We start from the raw sequence: 26,220 nt of genomic DNA on the forward strand, positions 1-26,220 counted from the left end.
GAGTTGCAGAAAAGTGCGCTATTGGGAACAGCTAAGATCTTGAGGCGAGTGCTCAAACTTCCAGGTCTCTGGTAGGAAACTCGAGTTAGAGCAGAAATTACCATCCATATGGGTTAGCTGGGGTGAGGAAACAATTTTTATATACATGTATACATTTACAAATATAAATACCTAAATATTTATAGATATGTATGTATATATATTTATAAATAAATGTATATATATGAATATATATAAATAAATATGTATATATAAATATATATATATACATGTACATATGAGTAAACCTTACATATACCTACTTTATATCGAAGTTTGAGAGCTGATCCAGCAATCTTAGCACAGAGCTTTCTAAAATACTTCAGCTAATCATGAAACAATTTAGTTCCAGAACTCATTGTAAGTTATTCAAGTAAATCTTGTTAAAATAAGCTTAAATTTTAGTAAATGTTAAAATCTTTCAGAAGTTGTTTGCACTCGGTGAGCAAAAGACTCCAGCTCAAATAGCTTGGTTAGCTTGCCCATGAACTTTATGGAACACTAATTCAGAGTCGCTCCCCCTTTCATCTTTATAATTAGTTGCTAACTAGTTTTTTAGGCAAATAAAGAAAAAAGTTTGCATGCCAAGAAAAAGTGTTTCCACTGTTTTAGCTAGTACTTATTTAGATTTGCTTACCCTTGCTTTTTTATAACTAGCTGCCAATGTCAACTTGACAATTATGGGCAATTATGAAAGCATGCCAAAAAGACATTACTTTCAGTTTTAATAAGCACTAATTGGGAGTTACTTCACCTCCCTTCTTTAAAATGTGCAAACCCAGCTTTCATGAACGAAAGAAAATTATTATACTCCTATAGCTTTAGTAAGCAGTGATTTGGAGTTTTTTTAAGGAGTTGTAAGTTTCAGTTTTTATGAGCAAATAGAAAAAGTAATTTATATACTACGTACATACAAGTCTGTAGTTACAATGCTATAGTAAACACTAATTTGGAGTTGCTTTTTCTCTTTGTAAATGCTAGCTTGTATGGGCAATTATAAAACTCAATTTGCTTGCCAAAAGACATTACTTTTAGTTTTAATAAACGCTAATTTAGAAACGCTTCACCTTTTTTTATAATTGTGTAAGTGCTAGCTTGAACGGGCAATAGGCATTACTTCAAATGTGCACAAATTTGGAGTCACTTCCCCTCTCTTTTATATAGTTTGTCAAGCAAACGCCAACTTGTGCTGGCACTTGCAAATGTCAGCTTGTATGGGCAATTATAAAGCTCAATTTACTTGCCAAAAGAAATTACTTCCAGTTTTAGTAAACACTATTTTGGAGTTGCCTCATCTTTCTTTTTTATAATTGTGCAAGTTCTAGCTTGAATGGCCAAAAGGCATTACTCCCATAGCTTGAATGAGCACAAATTTGGAGTCACTTCCCCTCTCTTCTATATACAGTAATTTGTCAAGCAAATGTCAACTTGTGCTGGCACTTAAAAATGTAATTTGCAACATTACTGCTATAGGTTTGAAAGATTTTCTAAATCAGATTTGTTTTGTTATATTTCATTAAAGTATAAGTACATCATACCGGAAAATAGTGAAATAATATCAGCATGAAAGTCTATGCATTAGTTAACTACGACAAGCAATTCACTTCTAAGATCACTGAGAAAAGTACAAATTATTCTAGCTAAAGTGACGATACACAATATAGATATACATTACTACAGTAACTGCAGGAAAGCATTATAGAATAGCTATGAGTCAAAACAGCCTTTATGTGCTGATAATAAAATGCAGATGGCTTGATTATAGGGAAAAGTCTATGAATACTGAAGCTGTCACCTTCAAATCACAGCAAGAGATTGGAATCCGCGATTACAAGTTTAAAAATAAGACAACTCTTCGGTATTGCTTTCCTTCCTTTGATTAGTTAAATAGATGCGATCAATGATTGGCTGAAGGGATCTATAGCTGGCTGTCAAGCTGTCGGTTATATAGCTAAGGTTCTCACGTGTGTAGCTATTGGTTAGATTGTTGGATGCTTACTGAGCATAGGTGGTCTTCTGAATATGGGTGGCCTTGTCCTGCGAATGGAGTCACAGAGAATCTCAAAAACTGTTTAAAATAACTTAGCTCCATATATTGGAGTAATAATACAAAAATAATGTATAAATTTATAATAAAACTAAATCAAAGGTTTTTATACAAGCGTAATTCCTTGTTAGGCTCTATTTTATATTGAAAAAAAAACAAACAGTATCGCAAAAAAATTTGACAAAAATATTTATTTTTGTTTCCATAGCTAGCCTTTTTAATATATTTCTAGATATTGCAATGTTTTATTAAAGATTTGTTAATTATGGTATATTGGCAATTGTTAGAAAATCTCATAGAATATATTAGCATAAAAATTTATGACATAAATGAATATTTGTTTAGCCATTTTATTAAATCAACCAGAAATAAAAATAATGAATTTTTATGATTTAATTTAAAAGTGTAATAATTTTTACAAAAATTAAACATTAAATTTGAAAATTTAGGTTTGAAAATTTTACTAGAAGTTTAAAAATCAACTTTTGAATTGCTAACATACTTTAGTTTTAGTAAAAATGCAAATTTTAAATTTTTCCTGTTTCATTTAATTTTTCAGTTTTATATAATATTAATGCTATAATTCACGTCGTCTTTTGACACTGAAGTCTTTTTTAGTGTTAGTAATTCAAATTTTTTCAACAATCTCTAAAAGTTTACGTTTGGAACTTTGCCAACAATACTGCTAGACATGACGCCCTATTTTCTTATAATACATTAACACTGAACGCAAGACGAATGTGATGTTATTATGAAATTGACAACAGAAGAGGACCTGTGAAACAAATAGTATGACGGCATGCTTAGTTTGTGACAGATATCATGCATGAGGGCTACAACAGAGTCTATCACAATTAAGAAATAACAAAACAAAATAATATAAAGAGTTTTATGCGAATAAAATAGAGTAACGTTAGAGAGTTGTAATAGATTTTTGTCGCTAAAACTTCGGCTCAGTAAAATTTCGGAGTTGTTCGTAGATTATGGTTTTTCTGTAACAAAAATATATTCGGTGTAAAGTACTGTATAAGACCTGAAACATTAGTTTTCGCTACTAAACTGAGGTGTTTAAATTTAGGCGTACTTTATGTTTCGACATTTTGAGCGGTAGTGTTTCTAGCTCTTTTCAAAATAAGCGTCTACAATGTTGCTTAGAATCATAGACCCTCATAAAGCTTTAGTAGAAAATTGTGGTGTTAGTAATTGGAATAGCAGTTTTTAAATTTATAAATTTGGTATATAATCAAGAACATCTAAGAAAATGATTTGAAAACTGGTAGAAAGAGCTTTGATTAACAGAATAAAAAACTACTGATCGAGAATTTGAATTAATGCCTAAAAGTTGAGGTGTTCTTCACTTTCTTAAATCTAGAATCTTTGTAATTTGTGATTGCTTTGATGTTTAAGGTGATGTGACAGCCAGAATGTTTTAAGATTAAAATTAGCAAAACTTAATCGCGGTTAAAATGCTCAGATCAAGCAAAAGTGCAATGATGTCTGTAGTTGCAAAGAGACCGACAAAATAGCAAAGCTTAACGCTCCGACTTGAATGCAATAGCCGATAGCAAATATAGCAACAGTGGCAACTCATGATGACATTTCTCATTTATTTGTCTTTTATTTTAAAACGGACAAAACTTAATCCAGATTAAGCTTTGTTCGTTTTGATCTTGGAACATCCTAGCAATCAGATCACTTCAAACATTAAAACCAATCGCAGTTGATAGAGAAATATCGATACTTTCTGTTAGAAACTACTAAAAACTTGGTGAAATTCACTTTAAAGTGAAACAAGAATGACTAGAAAGAACTCTAAAGCTGTTTTGTTTTACAGTTGAATCACATAAACTTCTAAACAGGAGGTTTACTTGAAACGAAAGACATCTAGTGGAAAACATGAAAACCGTGTTGTTATGGTTGCGCATGCTGATAAAATTGTTACGATGTCTGGAGTAGGAAGAACTAATAGTATATTTAGCTGGCAATCACAAGCCGGACGATAACAGCCAATCAGAGAAAGCCAGCTGGCATCTTACATAAGCTACGCAGACTGTTTAGGGGTCTGCAGCAGTTCCGCTCGTTCCTGAAGTCACAGCAGACGCCACACGGGTTAGTCAGAGCACAAACATAGATTTTGTTTTCAGGAACATGTTCATGCATAACGATTGTTTATCAATGTCTATGCCACACAGACAAATCTTAATACTGTTTTTATTACTCTTATGAAAGGATGAATGTAATATGATATACAGTGCTGTGAGAAATACACTGGACCCCTTTACAGGAAATACACTGGACCCCTTTACGAGAAAATTCTCATTTACAACCTTGTTACTCATCGTGAATTTAGTCAATAGCCATAAATTATATATTAAATTAACCCTCATTTTGTCCTGATTTTAAATATGGAAACAAAACATCTATAAAATTATATTTTTAAATGATTTTGTACGCTAAGTTCTGAAAATTTCATTTTTAATGGTTGAAGATAACAATCTGTACATATATGATCACATCATGTACATTTTTAGGATTATTTAAAACCATGTACATGTATATGACTTGAAATAAACACATTTGAAACCAGGAATAATGAGGAATAACTTAACATGTAACTTATGACTATTGATTAAATTTACAATGATTAACACTGTAGTAAATGAGAATATTTTAGTTTTCCAACAAGTGGTCCAGTTTATTTTCCACACCGCTGTAGATAGGTTTTTTATCCTAACAGACTGATTTGTAAATGCATACATGTGAAGATATTTAAATAATATAAAAAACGATGTGAAACTGCTTTTTTATACAAAAATTGAGTTAAAAAGATTTACCTCTCCGGATGGGCTCATCAATGTGGTGGTCACCTGACTTCCTGTGCCCCAGTTGTCTCGCTCATATTCTAGAGAACCGGCTGGGCCCTTATCCTTGGCGTAGACCTACACAGTCATTGCAAATAATGTTTTATTTAAATTGCTAGTTATGACAAGTTATTCTGAAAGGTTGAAGTCAAACTTCAGAACTTGCATTCTTTGAGTTTTTTTTCCAACGATATTTTACAAAACCTTTCAATTTTTAAATTAAAACTATGGAAGGTATTGTATCACGTCACTTAATATAATCCTCTGCACAAACATATTGTAACATACTGCAACTATTTTGACCACAAATGGAAATTAACAGAATAATCTAATGAATCCAGAAACAAAAATGTGAAAATTCTTTCGAGCATTATCATACAATATGATCCTGTTGATGAATAAATTAGAAAACGTGATGCCTTTTTTCAGAAAAAAAATTCAAAAACTCTCAGAAACTTTCAGAAATAATTTAGTATATACAAAGAAAAATGTTAAAAGTATCTAGAGCATTCGTTATATAATACGATATTGTCAGAGAATCTATTAGAAAATGTAATGCATTTTTTTACAGTTTTTTTTTAAAACCTTTCCAAAATTTTTAGTCAACAATCCAAGTTGCTATCACAAGATAGTAGGTACGTACTTTCACGCTTCGGCTGTCCTTGGTGTTTCCAAGCGACATTCCTTCGGGGAAAGCAAACTGTCCAACATTCTTGCCATCAACCTGAACGAGAAGTAACAAACTGGCAAATGTCAACAGGTGGTTGTTTGTATATAGTTTCTCGCGAGTCAAACTCCATGAATGATTATTACTACGTTTCCATGACACAGCTAATTGGCAAGTTTGCATTATCGACAGAATGAAAATGACAAAAATTGGCAAGTCAAACAAGTTTCGATTCACAAGGAAATTACACTTGTGAATGATGCTCAGGAAAAGGCCGCACAAGCTATTCCATTTTAAAAACTTTCCCTATTTCAAGCATTCCTATTTCGAAAGCGTGCTGCTAAGCGAGACAAGGGTGCCGCGCTATAATGACCCCTGATATAGAATTCCTTATTTTTTATAACAAAGTGCCTGTGTTATAATTCGCAACATGCAAATATCCATTGAAATACTCATCGCATCGTAACTCAATGAGCGCACAATTCCAAATTCATGGAGGATGACTATAACCTACTAACTACTATACTAACTACTATAACGGAGGAAGGAACTCTGCCTACTCAGAAAGGATTTCCTGATTACTCTATCAATATAGGTCAATATAGGTCATACATATTGCTGACGGAATCAGTCATCGGTCTGGCTACACGATATTTACAAGAATATGCGTTTGATCTCGAACAAACTTTGAGAGCCTCCCATTCTCTGAATCAAAAGATAGATTGATTAAATCAACATGTATTTCAGGCGCAAAGGGCTTTCCTGTTTCCTGCCTAATGAGCCAATTAGCTTTCTTTTTGCATCTAGCAATACGTGTAAATAAAACAAGATTCTACCTTTCGGCCAACTCTCCATCCTCCAATCGACTCCTCCTTACGTCCAGTGTTCTCTACCTCAATCCAGTTGCCAGCGGGATCAACCTGCAATGTCATTAAAATATTACCAATTTCGGTGACATGTTGCTAGCGCTGCCTGTAATTGACTTGGTTGGTAATAAATCACATTACCTGACTGATTGCCAAAGGTCCTTTAGCTGACCTCTGAAAGGTCGTTTTCTGGGACATCTGTCCTGTCATAATAGCTTGTTGACCTAAAATGTGGAAAGATGTGGGTGCATCCTAAAAGTTTCTATAATCCAAACATGGTAAAGTCAAGAATACAAGTTGATTGTATTTACATCTGAATAATTGTAAGCATGAAACAGACTAGCTGGAACATAGAGCAGCAAGCTACTAGCCAAAGTTCAAAGCACAGTCAGAAGAGGGAGCTTAGAAATGAGTGGGATGGAAAGATGGTGATACATTATTTCTACCAGTCTACCGGTTCTACTAGCCCTTCTACTAACCTGGCTTTTCTATGACTTACTGTTTTATTGCTAGATTGTAACCTGTTTTATTAAATTTGACTTTATCAACTCATTTTTAGTTTGTTGAACTAATGAACCTCAAATAATGATTTAGACAAATTTCTTTAGATTATAATTGAAGCTAACGCTGTCTGTGATGTGTTTAATGATTCCCAAACACTTCAACTCAATCGCCGACTTCTATCTAATTTGCTTTATCAAACAAAGTTTTGTAGACTTAAAACTAACTTACACAACAGTTCTGTAGATTTTATCAGAAAGTTTCGATATTTTTGTTTCATTTGCGATTGTTTGGATGTTTGAGGTGATCTGATTGCCAGGATGGTCAGAGATCAAAATTAATAAAACTTGATCACGGTTTAAGCGCTCAGATCAAGCGAAAGTTTGATTATGACGTCTGCTGCAAACTACGTAATAGAGACCCATAATGCTTCAACTTGAACGCAATAGCCGATGCCAACTAGTGACGTCCTTTTGCATGTATTTTCTTCTAAGCATTTTAGCAAGCTTTATTGATTTTAATCTAGAAACATCCTAGCGATCAGATCACCTCAAACATCAAAGCCAATCTAAAAGGATAAAAATGCCAACTTTTTCTGACAAAACTAACCAAAAGATTTGTGTAAGCTTCATCTTCAAACCTGATAACACCAAGGACGTTATCACGTTAACACCAAGGATTCATAACGTTATATAACACCAAGGATTCATAACGTTATATAACACCAAGGATTCATAACGTTATATAACACCAAGATTCATAACGTTATATAACACCAAGGACGTTATCACGTTAACACCAAGGAATCATAACGTTATATAACACCAAGGATTCATAACGTTATATAACACCAAGGATTCATAACGTTATATAACACCAAGGATTCATAACATTATATAACACCAAGGATTCATAACGTTATATAACACCAAGGATTCATAACGTTATATAACACCAAGGATTCATAACGTTATATAACACCAAGGATTCATAACGTTATATAACACCAAGGATTCATAACGTTAAACTGATGCAGTTTTAATATATCTCTTTGACATGCTACTTTCTGTTTTCAACTAAGGGGGCAGGGCATTCTGGGTGCACTCAAGTCTTTACCAAACATGTTATAATCCTTGGCAACCTCTGCCCTTGACACGTATTGCTCTCCCCCAAAGTCGTTGACAACATTATGCATGTTCATACTCAACCTGAGAAAGATACAGCATGTTGGTTAATGTAGCTAAATCAACACCCAAGTTCGGTTAGGGAGGCCATAAAGAGGAGTTAGAAGGCAGGAGGTCATAGTAGTTAGGAAGGTTAGTAGCATATGGAAGGTGGATTGTCATAAGACCCGGAGGAATAATGGCGCCATGATACGTTTGATGAGTTTAGCTTCCTCTAAGCTTTTTTCCTCAGCTGAAGCAAAAATTTTCAATACTCTATAATAATTTGAGTTTCACAAAAAATGAAACTAAAAACCAGCTAGATAGCGCAAGCACTTTCAATTTAGCTCGAGTTCCTTGGCAAATTTTAGCGAACAGCTCTTTTGAATATCACATACCACCCGTTATTGCCAAACCCGATGAGGAGGTTTGCAACATTTGATGTTCGGTGGTTGTAGTTTGATAGCTTTGAACTACATCCCGTAGACTCATATTCAATCTGTAGGACAGAGAGTGAAATAGAGTTAAGAAAGACAGAGGAAACATTAGTGAGTGCATTGAGAGCCGCTGTAGTTGAGTTTCAACCGCTTCCAAACCAGTGCAGTAGGCAAGACGAGTGAGTGTTAATTGTACAGTGCACACCACACAGAACATGCCACAACGTATGCTGTACCGCCAGTTGATGCCTTGTCTCTTGCCATTGAAGCCTCTTGCTGGGTGAACATCATATCAGATGCACTAAATCCACCACCACTACCTCCGGCACCACCGGCGCCACCGGCACCGCCGCCACCGCCTTCTGACATCATTGAGCTACTCAACCTATAGAAACAATTGACAATGCTAACACCACACACCACGCCATGGTTCTCTTCATGCTCATAGCACCTTCCATGCTAATCAGACTCCGTGCAAATGTCCGTCTGGTTCACAAAGAATGCAATATACATGTAGAACGCTTGAAAATGTTCAGCTTGTGGGGTCCTAAGGTTGACCTGTCAATTTTGACTTTAAACATACAAAGCTTTGGAACACACACAGTGGCAAGTGCCAAATTTGACACAAGGTGACATGTGTCAAATGTACAAAGACCTTTTTAAATAGCCAATCAGATAGCCACTCTTCATTCTTTGTACACGAGCGCATAATTCATACTTTCTGAACTGCTAGATGACCCCCTTTTGATTGACATGGACTGAGAGCTAGATTGACCTTGACCATGGGCGAGCCCATGACCTAAGCCTCCAGAAGAAGCTTCCAGATCAACATTGTAGGAATATCCTCGACTGCCACCACTTCCGCTTCCGCCACTACTACCTCCACTCATGTGAGAGCTCACCGTGTGGATAGTAGTTGAGGTGATTTTATTGGCGGCTTGTTGTGCTGCGTCGAGCCTGTGCAGTTTTGAAGTGAAATTTAAAAATTACTTAAAAACGGAATAGCACACGAATGACAGTTAATTCTTGGTAAGAAAAGGGTAAAATTAATTCCTATCCAATACATTTGATATGAATCCCTCTAACGATTTGCAACAGATACACTCAACTACGTAAAGTATTGTTACCTTGTCTCCTCAACCTCGAGCAGCTTCCTGTAGGCAGCAATCTCAAGCTCGAGAGAGAGCTTGCTGTCCATGATAGCTTCCATCTCACGCAGAAGTTTCTCACACTCAGCCGTAAGACGGTGGATGTCAGTCTCGTATCTGTTCTTCTCCTCATCCCAAGCTCTCATGTCCTAAAAATAAACACACAGACATCATGAAAAACACACAGACATCATGTCCTGAACGCGCAAACAAACCTTTATAACACTTTCTACTCATATCGACTTTTGATCGTAATTTATGCAGAAAATAAAATAACCAGTATTTCTTTAAACTCACACTTTCATTGTCAGTTATTAAGGTCTGTTTTTTTGTATGTCCAGATGTATAATTCAGCAACAAATGAATAATAACGATTTTCAAATCCTACATACGAATTTGTTTGTTTCAGTATTTATGTTACCGGTCTTAAAATCCTGCACAAACTAAGCCCAGAATACTTGTATTTAAACAAATATTCTGGGCTCAGTTTGCGCAGGACAAACATTGTTTTTTATTCTCTGACACCAACGTTCTACATCCACCATCGCATGTTTCAGTTAATGAACTTTCTCTATGAACTCCCCAGCAATACTATTAGATTACTGACTATTTAAACTGTTCAATTCGCTGAATAATTCTTGATTTCTGTCTTTTCGGATCTTTTTGCTTTGGCATGTTAAGAAAAACATAATTTTGTTGATGATTAGTAATGCAAATAAAAAGTTATACACACATAAATAGATATGTACATATGTAAATACATATGTATATATATGTATACATGTATACATGTACACATGTACATGCATACATGTATACATGTATACATGTACATGTGTACACATGTACACATGTATACATACCTATGTGAGCACATGCATACATGCATTCATAAGCACGTAAATAGATACATAGGCACATACATACAAAGGTGCATACGTAAATATGTACATATTCATATGTATATGCATTAAAAATACAATTTTTGGTTGTATACCTTCAAGGGAGCAAAAGAGCCACAACTCCAAATAAACAAGTTTTTATTAAGGCGAAATTTTCATGCGAAAATATTCTGAGATATATATTTTTTACCAAATTTTGATGAGTATTAAACTATAATGATGAGCTCTAGTTTCAACAAGCTAGTTTCAATAAACCAAATTTAAATGCTTACATCCTCGTGCTGTCTCAGCAAGTCAGCGTATTGCCTTTCCAGTTGGCTGTTGCGACCTTCAAGGTCACCCATCTGGTTCTTCATGTCATTAATGATGCTCTGCAGTCTCTTTGTCTCCGACATCAAATGTTCGACCTTGCTGGCGTCCTTGGCCTGACCTGTCTTCGACTCCTGGACCTGTTAAGAGAATAGGAGGCCATTATTATTCTCTTTTATAAGAACTTAAGTAGTTGTGAGAACAAGAATGGTTGGCAAGAAAAAGCTAAGAATAAATTGTTAATAAAAAATGGTTAAAGATGTTTGATCAGGCCAAAATGAGGACAGTCTTTGTCGCATAAACAAGCTGCTCTGATGCCAATGATGATGATGTACTTGAGTAATAGATTAAAATACTAAATTTAATTTCTGAATCAATATAGCAGTAGAGGATCTGGCACAATTTGAGTTTTGTAAAAATTATTGTTTTCACACCCTGGTAAACCCAGGTTGGTAGTAATGTTTGCTCAAGCTAGGGTCTCCTACCAGACACCTGGGAGTCAGAGCATTTGCCTCAAGATTTTAGCTGTTCCAATTAGACCATCTTTGTAACTGACTTGTTTTGATCATTACAGCATTTGGACAAGCCACTTTTGATGTGCTCAAAGCTTCAATGACTATTAGAATTACAGTGGTTCTTGTATGCCAACACGCATGATTTTAACTGTTTTAATACCATAAAGTTAATGTTATTAATTTAACAACATTTAACGAGAGTAAATATATAAAACATATATAATCTTTTTATGATGCCAACCTACCATAAAACCTCTAATTGAACAGCACCTTCATTTGAACGCCAACTCTATTTGACGGCCACTATGAGAAAACAGTTGAAAAATATAGCTCCACCCTCTATTTGACGGCAACTATCTTAAATCTTTACGAGACCATAATATCAAGTGATCAATAAAAAAGTGTCCACAAAATCGTCTTAATAATGAATCGTTTACACTAACAACAATCAATTCTCTCATTTTTCAACTCCAAAGCTTTTCACTTTTTTTTGTTAAACTTTGAAAACAACGCTATAGAAATAAGCAATAACGATCTAGAAAAAATAGAGCCCCATAGCATTTAATTAGAGGTTTTACAGTATCTTTCATTGTTTTGTGACACCAAAATGGCTGCTTTCTCCAAGCTAACATAGAAAGACCAACTTATCTAGAGAGTGCCACTTGAAGAATCAAAGCAAATAATTTTACACACTGTGAACAATTATTGGTATATGTTTCATTTCAAGATCACAGCTGCCGGTCTATTGTTTAGTTAATTCACGCCGCTCAATATATCAAATGTTGAGCTAAATTTCAACCCCAGTACTCTTGTTAGCTGATGTCCTAGATAGTCGATTTATAAGTGGCTTTCAATAGACCAGGGTTAAAAGTCACAGTAAGAATTTTATGTAATGCTACAGACAAGCTTGCAGAAAATTTTAATAAATTTTATTCGAAGGTATCAGTATTTTCTATCATTTGCGATTGCTTTAAATGCTTGAAGTGAACTGAATGCTGAGATGTTTTAAGATTAAAATCGACAAAACTTGATTGCGGTCTTGGCAGTCAGATCATCTCAAACATCAAAAGCAATCGCAAATGATACGAAAAATGCCAATAATTTCTAATAAAATCTACTAAAATTTTGTGCAGGCTCATTTTTAACGAAAACTATACTTCATAAATAATTTTATTCATCTTAGCTTTTTAGTACTCCATGTGACGCATATGTGACAATAGATCTTTGGAGTTGTCCTACCATAAATGAGCATTGAAATTGACAACTATTGCTTAGATCACAAAGAGTATTCCTTTATCTATACAATGAAACAAAATCTGATTGGAATAATAATAATAATGATAATAATAATATTACCAATACTTATAATAATAAAATTAATAATAATACTAATGTAGTATAAATTAAAGTGATAATTTAAAATGCATTTTTCATTTTTATATTATAAGTTAGAGGTGTAGTAAACTAGGGTTCATTAAAGAGAGCCATTGAACTTCTTTTTTTCCTATTTGCAGTCTGAGTGCTGCTGGGCTAAAAGAGTTATATATTTATAAAATATATTTAGTCAGAACTACAGAAACCTGATCAGTTTGAAAAAGGAAAAAAGGTGCATTACTTATTCTTTAAAACTAACAACATGGCAAAGTAAATTTTTTAAACTTTTCAAAATCTTTGAGGAATTTTATTACCTTACAATTTGCCTACTTAACTTCTTTTGAAAAGCTGCGAAAAGAGGCAGAGTGATTCCAAAAATAGAAAGTAAGACAATAAAAGAGGGAAAAAGTTTTTTCTGATCAAACATTTCAGAAAAGTTTTGCAAACCCACCAGGGTTTTTCTTATGTAACAAGCAATAAAATGAAACTCAATTTAGGCAAGCACATGCTCATTGAATACAAGGAGTTATCTTCTCTCTACTAAGTGATATATACAATAAAACTTGCCCAGCATTTAAGAATTTGTGAGAAAGCTGGTTTACTCACCTTCATCTGGTAGTAGCTCTGCATTTGCTGATTCTGGTGCTCAAGTCTTCTGTCAAACTCGCTCTGGAGTTCTCTGATGGCGTTAGACATCTCTCCTTCCCAGAACTTCCTGTTGTCCTTGTACGAGTCCTGACCAATCAGAGCCCTCAGCTCATTCATCTCCTGCTCATGCAGCTAAAACCAAAAATGTTTGCACTAAAATATACCGAAAAACGTTTTTAACATATAGTTTTTCAATAAATCATTGATGAGAAAAATTTGTCTTTTTAAGTTTTGAAACGAAATAAAATTTGATAGGTAGGTTACCAGTTCTCCATTAAACACATTTCAGACTAAAGACTAAATACACATGTAACTATGCCTGCCTTCCAAAAAATTTTTGCGCTACCTACAATAGGAAAACTTCTACTTTATTCTTACATTTTTGAGGAACTCGATTTCTTCTTGTAGGGCCTGCACTTGATTCTCTAGTTCAATGTTGAGAAGTCTTTCTGCATCCCTCTCCTAAAACAATCGCCAATAGGTTACAATCCTCTCTCTCGCTATAATAGTCTGTTATCATTTATCATGGCAAAAGGAGTTGCTTTCTCATGAATGGTAAAGGTAAAAGCGAATAGTTATGCTCTAAAAAACCGGCTATTCATATGACTCACATGATGACTTATTAGTGCAAGAAGCCTAAAGTTACAAAGATAGAATTACTTTTCTATAGACCAGCTTTCAACAATTTCTGTGCGCCCTGCATGTGACCTATACTTTGTCGCTCATCTTACTAATCACCTGAGCCCGGTGTCACACACCCACACGTTACACCTGTCAGACAATTGGCATGCCAGTCTGGCTGTCAGCTTTATGTACTTTAGAAACATTGCGTATTCAATTAAGTCACCCCGCAATTCAATTAACCTTTCACGCTGTTACCCGACCTCTTTATGACTGACTTTTAGCTTCGTGTTACGAAAACAATACCACCAGTGCTGACACAAATTATCTGCATTTAGATTAGCTGTACTACCTGGACTGTTTTGAAGAGTTCTTCTTGCATACGCTTGTTCTCGCTGGACTCGTGCTCGAGGTCCTGCTCAAGGCCGTTGACCCTGCGCCTCAGCATGTTCAGTTCGGACTCGTAGTCAGCGAGCTGCTGGTTCTGCCTGTTGATGGTGTCCTTGTCCTGCTGCCTCAGCCTCTCCATGTCATCAAGTCTGTTAATAGTTACAAGTCATGTCTACACCGAGTGCTTGGTTCACAGGCTATGATCGATGCAAAGCTTTATTCTAAGCCATTTTAGAAAGCTGATAAAAATAAGTATTATGCAGTCAGTTGTTCTTTTACATCTCAGCAGAAAAAATTGAAGACTTATGGGTCTTCCACCATCATGGTAAAATAGCTTCACGCAATCAAATTCTCTCTCCAAGCCTTACAAGGAGTGTACCATTACGACATGCCATCACTGCATTTATATCTGGTTCACAAGCTATGTTCTGTACAAAGTTTTATTCTAAGCCAACTTAAACGTAATTTTATGCATTTAATTGTTTTTCATGTCTGTGTTAAACAAAATGAAAGACTTGTGGCCATCTATTGCTGTGGTAAAACAACATTGCGCAATCAAATCCTCTCACCATTTTGCATTGGATGAGCACCACTTTGAAATGTCATCGGAATGTTTATAGCTTTCAATTTTGTACCGAATAGCCAACAGGCTGCAACAGCGTGATATCAGTTCTCTCTCACGTAATAGAAATGTTTGCAGTCTGTGGAACCAATTCTGCATTTCTTATGACCTTTATCGGAGACTGGAAATTTATCAGAAACTCTACAGCCTCTGGCTAATTGCAACTCTTCATGGCATGTCGTGATGCCGCTCGCTGTCACAAACAGACAAGGTCAGCTACTCCTAATCTGGTTGAATAGATAGCTATAAGGAAGCCGCCGTGGCCTAGAGGTCTAGAACTGACTTGACTGTAAACAACAGGCTGTGGTTCAATTCCCAGAAATAGCCACTGGTGGTGACAGGAATGACGTCCAACCTTAACTTGCTCTCTCGTGTCTCGAGTCGAAATGTCCAGCCGACATCACAGAGCTATTGTTTGCACAACAGTGCTTTCAAAAATCCCTTCGCAGCATCACTTTAGCATACACCATACTCAATGTGTCTGCTAAAGTGGCACACCACAGCAGGTTACTTGTGTCTGAACAATAACATAGAGTGGTTGCTCAGACACCAGTATGCTTTCGTTTAGGTATTAGGATGCTGCCAGTTGTGTTTCAGCAAAACAACTATTCCAAAAAGCAATCTCCATCAGAATAGCATACAATAATTTAGGTTAGCGAGCGGGATGGGTAGTTTTAAACAAGATGACAGCATCATCTTATAAAATCTTTCAACACAAATAAAATTGTACAAATTTTCTAGCCAAAACGTACTATTTAGAGATGCCACGAGATATGACCACAGAAAAGGTTTTTTTTGCATCATGCCAGGAGAATTGAAAAGAGCGAAATCAAGGAAAATTTTGTTTTTGTTTTCACCCATTAGATTTCTTGAGTAGCGCTATTATTACAATTTGTTATGCTGGTGTAATGAAGCTCACACCTTGCTCCATGAAACGTCTGCAAAAATTTGGCAGCTCTCGTGTATTTGTTACGCTGTCAGGCTATCAGCATTCCTAACTTGACATCAGGTTCTCTCACCTATGATTATTACAGACAGCCAGAAAACTTAACATCAGTATCAAGATGGCTTCTAGACATGTAAAATGTTTCTGGGTCTAGTATTTGAAGATGTTTGGTAATACATTTGTAGGACCACCTCACTTGTCACAAGTTAGCTTTAATTACTCGGCAGCAAGCATTTCCACCACTCACCGTCGTCGATAGTCAGCGAGCTGGTCCTCTAGTGACTGACACTTGAGCTCTACTCTTGCCTTCTCTTTCTCAGAGTCATTGTAGAGGTCAGTGGCTTTCTTAAGCTCTGCCTCATACATCTGCTTGACTACCTCGGTTTCCTTTCCCCATTTGCTCTGCAAGTCTTTCAACCTCTGCTCTACAGATTTGAGTTGAGCCTCCAGAAAGCGGTTCTTCTCAATGTAGTTGGCGAACCGACTGTTCAAGTCCTAAAAAATTAACAATGCAATTAACTTTTCTTGTCACTGCAAAACTGCTAAATAAAGTTACCTATTTACACGTAATATTACAAAAGAAAATATATTTCTGGCAACAACTTTTAATAGGAAAATATTTTACTCTTTTTTGCTGTTTAATGTTTCAACATTGACCCATTTTTTAATAATGTTTAGTGGCTTTCTCTTATAATTTTTTAGGACAGAGCAAGATATCTAATGCACGCCCTAGTTTTTTGGCAATGGGAGGTCATCTATTGAGGTGAATTCTTTTGTTTGGCAATCGTGCTCCTTTTGTATTTAATTGCTAAGAATTCTACAAGATTAATTGAGCAGGAGAAATGTCTACACAGTGCTCATTATTGATAGAAACTGGACTACTTTTCTCACGCCCACGGATAAAGAGAACTTGCCGCATGAATTAAATGAACAACTTTCAAATTAAGTCACTTAAATTGACAGTCATATCTCGGCTGTTATCAGACTTCTATCTTGATTCAATAAAAGTTAGCCTACTAATTGGACTTCTAGAATTTACTTTAGATGGTTTCTTAAACACCGAGCCTAGCGACCAGACTGAAACATCGCAGAAGCTAATGATATAATTTAAACAAGCTGGAGAGAAGTTAACACCGGCTCAAGTTCTACTAGCAGCTAGCCTGACCTAATTTTATTCAGATTTTGCTCAAGAATGTGGGCTAAATTTACCTGCATACTCTTCTTCTCACTTGTTCTGTTGTCAACAATATTCTTAACACCTGCCTCAGCTATCACTCCGGCATTTCCCATTGAGCTTCCCTAAAACAATTGTTAGTAACTATTTCACAAATATACCAAACCGGCTGCAACTGAAATGCAGCAATATATAAAACATTTACTATAAATATTTAAATGTTGAATGGGTTATCGTGATTTTATCGATACCCCATTCAACATTCAAAAAAGAATATTTAGAACATTAGCCTGTTAAGGTGTCTATTCTGATGCTTTGACAGTTGTGTTCAACATAATTAAAAATGGACTTGCACAATATTTTACTATATTTTATTAGAAATTGTTGGTATTTTTTCTACCTCTAAGGTTGATTTAAAAATTTTTTAAAATCTTCTGCCAGGATATTTTACGATTAAAATTGATAAAACTTGATTGCAGTTAAAATGCTCAAATCAAGAGAGAGAGAGAGAGAGAGAGAGAGAGAGAGAGAGAGAGAGAGAGAGAGAGAGAGAGAGAGAGAGAGAGAGAGAGAGAGAGAGAGAGAGAGAGAGAGAGAGAGAGAGAGAGAGAGAGAGAGAGAGAGAGAGAGAGAGAGAGAGAGAGAGTGTGATTAGGACGACCTTTAAATGTAAAGAGACTGACAGAGTAGAGACGAAAAAAGCTGCAATTTGAACGCAATAGCCAATGTCAACTATGGCAATTATTGACATCATTTTGGCACATATTTCCTTATGAGCATTTTAACCTTGATCAAGTTTTGTCGACTTTAATTTTGAAATGTTCTGGCAGTCAGATCATCTCCACCACAAAAAATAATCGTAAAAGGTAAAAAATGTCGATATTTTCTGATAAAATATACAAAACCCTTGTGCAGGCTCATCTTGAATAATTATCTCCTAAAAACTGAAGGTACAAAATGAGTACAACATGGTATGCAATGTCATAACCATCTCTCACAATATTAAAAGCATCAGTGAACATGCAAATGACCAGTGAATAAGAACAGTGTAGAAACTTGAACATGCTGATATTTGTTAAAAAGATGTAAGCAGATTTTATCAGTTTTATAGATGCTTTTACAGACAAGCAATGGACAACATTGAAAATGTTAGGAGTTATCTACTCTACAGGTTGATGTGTCAGAAAATATTTATTAGCGGATAATCACTTACTTGGGACTGAGGCTAGAAAACAAGCAAAGCTCAAAAGATGAAACAGGCGGATAAGACAGCCTAGGAGCCTCATTTATTATCATATTTCATAGATACAAACTAGTTGGATTGATGAGGGAACTAGGTCACACAGAGGCATTAATGAAATCATGCATTCGGGTCTAATCTTGCTAACTAGAAACACATGAATATGACATACCTGAACTAGATTTTTACTTATGATGGAGACCAGTTACTGCTATGCTAAAGATCAAATGTAACCTATCTCTTTTTGCTATAATAAACTTGAGACTTGCCGAATCCCCCCCCGTCATAAATGACCAAGAATGACAACTCCTAATATATATATCTGTTGTATTGGTCTGTGACATAAATAGTTCGATGATCTAAACAACTTTAAATGTAAACAAGGTCTTGCCAAATAAAAAAAATAAATAAGTACAATGACATTTTATAGAATGTTCTGGAAAGTAGCTCAGGTATGACAACTCCATAAATTTGTCATTATGATAATCGGTAGCAACCATTCAAAAGTCCAAAAAACCTGAAGCATGCCAAATATTGACTGTGTAAAGTTTGAGTATTAGGTCAAAGGTGAAGACACAAACTGAATTTTCGGAATGTTCCGCAGTGTACTTACATAGCTCATAGTTACAGTCCTTGAGACAGCGCCACTGCCTCCACCAAATCCACCCATGCCTCCTAAGGAAGATCTCACAGTTGAGCTTCTACTTTTGGTAACGGGCGTGTAGTTGATGCCCCCGCTAGAACCTGATGACGATTCATAGGTTCTAAAAACATAAGCAACTTATTGAGGATACATTTGGGCGTGCCAGGACGTGTTGGAAGCAATCTCTTGAGATAAAATCAAACCGCAGCGTAAAAGTATGATTAGCCGGCTGTATCAGAGGAAGTGGAACAGCCTCTACCTCATTACTAGTGCTCTGGCATAGAGTAAAAAGGTGCACAACTATTCTGATCTGCTCAAAGATGGACAACTGAGCTTAGGTGTAAGAGAGTTCAGTTGATAATGTCAGAAGTTCAAATCCTACATGATGTAATCTTTTTTCCAACTTCTACTATTGCTTTGGATAAACGGATACAGTTTTTTTATAGTAAAGGTTCACGGAGAAGAAAAAGAACACAACTCTTAATTTGTGTTGTGCAAATTTTAAGGTCATGCAAAATTGCATAGTTATATCAGTTGGAAATGGAGCCCAGTGTATTTCTTTCTAGGATTGAAACAAGAATACCTTAGAACACACCAAGAATAATTATAGTGCGCTATTTTCTAGTTAAATGTCTCTCAGATTACTGACTCCAGCAAGAAAGAGTCTTATATCTTCTAATGATCTACGAGTGGTCCTCATCACGTGTTTACTCTAGTACTTACAATGTAGGCTTTCTAATATCCTACGGTTTGTGCAATAGCTTCGAAGCCCATCATGTAGCATTCCATCTCACGGTTAGCAAGGTTTTGGCATGTCTAAGGCCAGCCAAGGAATGTATCTTTCAGCAGTATTTTTATGACAGATGGACATTTCAGTAAATGTCAAAATACATGCGTAGGAGATTGAATGATATGTCAGGCATAGAGAGTATGAGTATATAGATATCGGGTCAATGGAATTGTGCTGTATGATATGGCGTAAAGTACTGCTGCAGGGCAATTCATTCTAGCTACATGGGAAAATAAGACCTGCCTCAAGCACCTGTTTGCAGATGACATCATGTCACTTGACAAACGAAGTCAATTGCAATAATTTCAAGGTCAATTAGAATAAAAACCTTTAATATATGAAAATTTTACAGCTTTTAAAGAACATTCATGTTCTTTTTCATTTGTATAGAAATGATAATTTTGTCCATTTCATTGAGTGCATGCCATATTAGCGTTGTTATCCGGAGATGCTTGGCTAACAATGAGCCGGCCGGCAGGCAATTTGTTCACGTCTTAAATAGCATTTTACAATTAGAATTTCATGTAAGAACAAACATGACATGAAGCTATCTACCTGAGAAATCGCATCGTGTTACCTATTGTTAACGAAAATCACTTATTCTGCCAGACATTACTTTCCCACAATAACTAAACGCCGTGTTTGCATACAGGCAATGAACTCGGTTATGCAAACTCGGGTGACGCCATTTGTAGCCTGAACTATTCATGCCCGAGTACGGCCAATCTTAACTACGGCAAAAACAAGTGATTTGATTATGAACTGTATCTGTTTGTTGTGTGTCAGTATTTGTACAGTAGCCTGAGAGTAAAAAGATGTATGATTCACTCTTGGGCTATGAAAATATCTATTTGCTTTGCCATTGATTAGCTAACATAATGAGAAGCACCAAGTAGGGCGGAACTAATTTAGTCAGACACGGTTGGAGAGAAAAAGACAATGCTGTTGACAGGAGGGTGTTTGAACCGCGCGTGTGCGAATGCCTCTACAGGGCTTTTTCAGGACTAAAATCAATAAAGCCGGCAATATGCTGAACTACCAGGGTTGTTTTAAAGGCGTCTGCAAAGGCAGCAGACGTCGTGAAAAGCACAGTGCCATTTAGTTTAGCTTCAAGCGATGAGGGTTTTCATCGCCATTACTTCAGATTCAGCTTGCACAATAAGGCTGTGTTTTATAGCTACTTTCTCATGCTAAAACGGGCTTCTTGCAACCAAGTTAACTGGAGCCAAACTAAAATGAATCCAGATGCTTTGATACTAAATATATATGGTAGAGTTTTATTAACAACGTTTGACAGAGTATCAGACCCAGCTGCCGAGGTTTACTGTAATATAAGAGTCATTATTTAAGGAGACCAAAAGTTCAAACGCTTGCATGCAATAAAGTTAAAGTAGAGAAGAATTCAGATCAAAAGGCTGTAAAAAGTTTGAATCATTTATAAACGTTTTACCACAGAGTAAAGGCGTCAGAGGTCAGACAGTCAATATGACAGCAAAGTGTGCTCTAAGTCAATGCAGAGAAAAAAGGTATTTAAACTAGAGCAAAATAAAAAACTTCTTACAAAACTCACAGACAACATACTGGGATGCAAAGTAAGAGAGATAGTGAGAGAATGGAAGAGGGAATGGTGAGAGACAAAGAGAGAGAAAGAGAGAGAAAAAAAGAAGAAAATACAGAAACAGAGGGTAAGAGAGTGCAAGAAGTGCAAGGAGGAGGGAGGAAAAGAGAGAGAAGACAGGGAGTGAGAGGAGAGAGTGAAAAGTCTGGAATCTCGTAAACCATATGACCATTGTGTGGTGATTGGACCCTTGAAATTCCACACTATACAGACTTTCATTTCCATGACAACCAGTAAGAATAGGCAATTCTGAATTTGTAATCAAAGACATCAACTGACTTTTGCATATGCATTTATGCACTCTGTCTCCAACAGCAAAATTGAAAACATCAAATAAAATAGATTTAGACTGCTACACACTTTAGCAAGTTTTAATTATCAGAAAAATTGTTAGGAGAAGAAAAGCAGTTTGAAAAATGCTTTCTTTTAGTTTTGCAACGTGACCAGACATTATAAACTCACGATGACCTACATTAGGCGACCTTCTGCTTCACAAAAAGCGTGACTATTGATCATTTTGCATTGATCTTAGTTCATACTAATAACATATTCCTCCCCTGAGCCTCTAGAACTGTTCTAGACATAAAGTAGCTAATTTAGTTGAAGCAAAGATCACCCTAAGGAACAGCGGGCTGTTCATTCTCTTTATTTTATTGTCTCTCACTGCCAGCTAAATTCTACCACATTGAAGTCCTATGACCGGCTTAGAGTTGCTTCCTCCTAGATTTACAAGAAAAAAGCTACAGTAAATACCTGAGCGCTACACAAATATGCTCAAGATCACCTGAGTATTGCTGTCAGATTTTGGAGTGACACTTCAATAAAGGGAGCTGTTCTCTTACTACAGACTAAGCTATCACATTTAGGTCACGTGACTGGCTTTAAACCTTAGAGTTGCTTTCTCCTAGAGTTCAACTAAAGGTCTGAGCACTTCTATATGCTCTCAAGGGCACCTGAGTGTTGCTGTCAGTTCTTTGAATGACACTCAGCCATAGGTCTTAACAACTGGTGCTCGTTAGTTATGAAATCAAAAGCCGAGACAAAATGCATATTTTTGTGTAACATAAGAATGATAAGATCATAGGGAGTAGAATAAGATATGATAGGAATGTGACGCCTTTAGTCCAAGATGAATAAAACACCGAAGATAGAAGATACCGACTGATGACACATGTCTAGTGCTCTTCTGTTTGCTTTAAAGCTTATCGGTGCAACAATCACACCCTTTTGACTTTGAACCATAAAAATGACGTTTTTATGCTTTTTCGTTAATGATACCACATGGCAATATCTTTCAATTTGTTCATTTATATTTATTTTTTGGCAGTATTATATATAAAGCTTTTTTCTTTATAAAATACTCATGGTCTGCACAATAAAAGTATATATATGTAATTTTATGTCAGCTGTCTGTCAGAACATGGTTTTTTGCAAAAAATGGCTGACCAATCAAGCAGCTGGTGACTGATAGCCAACAAGTAACAAAAGCTCTGATTGGTCAATACGATTCCAAATTACTCTGCCATTAAAGTTTCCCAGTACTCCGTTGAAAATAATAAAATTATGTTCTTTTTAAATTTACTTTTGAAAAAACAAAAATAAAATGAAACTTTTATTCCATTTTATGTTCATACAGTTTTTATTGGCCAGAAGAGTGCGAAAGGTTTCCATCAAAACAAGGGAGATGAATCCACGATACTAGTTACTACAGATCAACTTGTCCAATTCAGATAGGAATCAGAAGAGATTATACATATCAGGAAGCACTTGAGAAATGTTGTCATAACGTTACGCTACTGTGCTATGACAATCATACAGGTTTAAAATGCCAACACGAAACTAATGCTCTGATATTATAAGCATATTATCTTATCGAAGAACAAATTTTAAACATTTCATTAATCACCCATTCGGCTTTCAATACTGGCTTTACAACGCTGAAATATTCCTCTAACTGAAGTGACACACATGTGAATGGCTAACCAAAGCTCAACTGAAATAACATTGTTATAAAAGAGCACAAACAAAAATAATTGTTGCGTTTAATAGGCAAACACAATCTTAAGCGAGAACTGAAAACTGCAAAAAAGATTAATTCAACCAATCATAATTTGTAAGCATTCTAATTGGTCAAATCTAAAATGACTTTTTTAGATCAATTTGGTCTTTCTTAGCTTATACTTTGCATTAGAATTCATCTGCAGAAACATATTTGTCTTGCAGTGGAAGCTTTTTTAAAGTAAATAATATAAAATTCAGTCTCTTCAAGTTTGAAAAAAAACCAATAAAAGTACTTTATCAGTTAACATACTGCAAAACAAATCTCGAAAATCTAATTTATGTTTTAAACAGTTATGAATACTTTTAAAAATTACATTCTTCAACCGAGAGCGACCTCATATCACACAAAAATGCGCAAACTCACTGATCTCCAGATTTCGCAAAATACTTCGCCATGGCAGCAAATCAACTGAGTCTAGATTGCCGATGTTCTTAGTCTGAATGCTTGCTGATCCTACTAAAGCTGTCGCTGATATGCTGCCGTCTAATAACGCTAATAATATACGGCCGTCAGTGTCAAGGGTTTGCTCTCATGAGAACTGAGCCTGTTTAAACACGTACTAACCCACGCTTCACACGAATTATTGATAGCTACTGTACGACTCCTAAGATATGCTTGCTGAAAGGATTAGTAGCGTTATCCGCTGTTTGCTACTGTATAACCTCCACTAAACTTGTGTTGTTATGAGTTTTGCATGATAACAATGTCCTACAGTCTTCTCATCTAGGTCAAGACCATGTTTAATAGAAGTCTATCTGTATAATCTTATCTTGTTAAACCAAAATACTTTTACCGTAGAGAAAAAAAGAATTTATTTTTGTTTTTTTCAAAATGTACTCGAAATTTGAAAAGCTTACATCAACAGAGCTATGTCTTATTAAAATAATACTCAAATAGCATTTAAAAAAATTCAAAAATGATTATTTTCAAAAATATTTTATAAAATTTATATATTAAAGTTATAACATAAATTTAATCAGTTTTTGCCATAATCACAATGTTGTGAGTATTTTTGTTGACGTGTTGTCATAATTATAAACAGAGCATTTGGTAAACTTTAAAATCGAGAGTAGACTCTATTAAAATTTACAAAATGTTTTGACTGACCATGTTGACAAAATAGACAGACAGTCTCAAACAAGATCCCTGAACACTGTTGTATTCATCTATCTGTCTCATAGGTCCTCTGCCCTTCGCGTGTCACAAAATCCATTGCGTGTTAGAATATCTCTGAGTTTACAGTATGAACAACGAATTGATTTAGAGCGGATCCTCAGTGATCTGGTATTTACACAGTGGCTTTAGTAATTGTAATAAAATATATCAATATAAGGAGATCAAGCATTTTAATGTAACATTAAAAACCCTGATAACAAAATAAGTACTGGAGTAAATAGAAAGCCCTGGTTGTTAACCGATAGCAAGGTAGGAGTAAATAGAAAGCTGTGTTGGCTAGTCAATAGTAACAACATACCATAATATAGTACATTTAACATAATATAGTAAACAATAATGCAATGTGCTATAAGATAATATATTATAACTTAATATCAATGTAATATATACTTTTAAACTTTGAAAACTTGGATGACTGCTTGTATGACAAAGGCGTGGATCAAAACTTCCGAACAAGTTAGGGAGTTCCTGCTTTAGACTAACAAACCTTGCATTCCAAAATGGCTCCTGACCAATAGGAGCCTGAAGACGCTCTACAGCTGGACTAGTTGGACTTGTACGTAGGACTTGTTGATCCTTTACAGTGTATAAAATTTTAGCCATATTTATCTAAAGAAATCTTCCTCTATTGAAAGCGAAACGCAAACTACGCTCGCGAAAATAGAAGCGGTACCAAGGAGTGGTCAACATAGTCATTTATTTGCGCAAACGATAAGCAATATGTAGTGTCGTAGAGAGCAGCCCAATAATTTGTGAATTACTTCCTGCTAATATATATCTTTGTGGAGTCATCAGACACTTTATATAAATTTGGTTGATGCCGTAAACTAAAAACAACGGAGTTAGCAAGAAATGTTTTTTAAAACTTTAGAAAACTGTGATGTACCAAATAATCCTTATTACAATAAGATGCACGTTCATTTCTCTAAAGCTACAATTGGATGTTGGAAAAATATGTGCATGGTGCAGGATTTGAACTCGCAACCCATCAGCTTGCTGAGCCAAAACACTAATTACTATAATAACTATTCACCATCCATTTGTGAAATTAATGCATATAGTTACTCTAAATGTACTTTATGAGCAGGCTTCCTCCGCTCCTGCACGACTCTATGCAGATACAAATATACCGTTTAAACAGCTTTATCACTCTGTGAGTCGCCATCTGGGCTATGATTAGGCCAGTTAGCTCAAACACAAACAATCAGACGCTGCAATTTTGTGTTTCTTTACAAGCCGCTATTGCATTAAAACAGTATTTATTTTTGCTAGCAAGTTTTTTCTGCTGTGATGTAGATTATTTAAAAATAAACGTTTGTAGAATTTTACTCAGATGAGTGTGATATATGGCAGCATATGAGTGGCAGCATATGAGTGGCAGCATATGAGTGGCAGCATATGAGTGGCAGCATATGAGTGGCAACATATGAGTGGCAGCATATGAGTGGCAGCATATGAGTG

General features: G+C 35.5%; 1 protein-coding gene across 7 annotated transcripts in view; it reads right to left on the minus strand.

Annotated features, from left to right (window-relative positions):
* Positions 1 to 1,536: 1,536 nt before the first annotated feature.
* LOC137398532 (70 kDa neurofilament protein-like) overlaps positions 1,537 to 26,220 on the minus strand; it is a 30,387-nt gene continuing 5,703 nt past the window's right edge. The window contains exons 2-17 of one of the 7 annotated variants that reach the window (XM_068084652.1): positions 19,084 to 19,234; positions 18,444 to 18,455; positions 17,266 to 17,355; positions 16,304 to 16,551; positions 14,451 to 14,637; positions 13,856 to 13,939; positions 13,436 to 13,609; positions 10,904 to 11,080; positions 9,709 to 9,878; positions 9,300 to 9,538; positions 6,622 to 6,704; positions 6,451 to 6,534; positions 5,591 to 5,671; positions 4,921 to 5,025; positions 4,123 to 4,169; positions 1,537 to 2,076 (exon numbers count right to left, since the gene is read on the minus strand). In XM_068084652.1, the coding sequence (XP_067940753.1) occupies positions 4,128 to 4,169; positions 4,921 to 5,025; positions 5,591 to 5,671; positions 6,451 to 6,534; positions 6,622 to 6,704; positions 9,300 to 9,538; positions 9,709 to 9,878; positions 10,904 to 11,080; positions 13,436 to 13,609; positions 13,856 to 13,939; positions 14,451 to 14,637; positions 16,304 to 16,551; positions 17,266 to 17,355; positions 18,444 to 18,455; positions 19,084 to 19,234 (1,927 nt within the window). In that variant the 3' untranslated portion in view covers positions 1,537 to 2,076; positions 4,123 to 4,127. Of the gene's footprint in view, positions 2,077 to 4,122; positions 4,170 to 4,920; positions 5,026 to 5,590; positions 5,672 to 6,450; positions 6,535 to 6,621; positions 6,705 to 8,097; positions 8,190 to 8,542; positions 8,644 to 8,817; positions 8,967 to 9,299; positions 9,539 to 9,708; positions 9,879 to 10,903; positions 11,081 to 13,435; positions 13,610 to 13,855; positions 13,940 to 14,450; positions 14,638 to 16,303; positions 16,552 to 17,265; positions 17,356 to 18,443; positions 18,456 to 19,083; positions 19,235 to 23,946; positions 24,071 to 26,220 lie in introns of those variants that run through there. The other 6 variants (XM_068084653.1, XM_068084657.1, XM_068084656.1 and 3 more) reach the window with 6 other exon arrangements.

Source organism: Watersipora subatra, chromosome 6, assembly GCF_963576615.1.
Source record: "Watersipora subatra chromosome 6, tzWatSuba1.1, whole genome shotgun sequence".
NCBI classification, from domain to species: Eukaryota; Metazoa; Bryozoa; class Gymnolaemata; order Cheilostomatida; family Watersiporidae; genus Watersipora; species Watersipora subatra.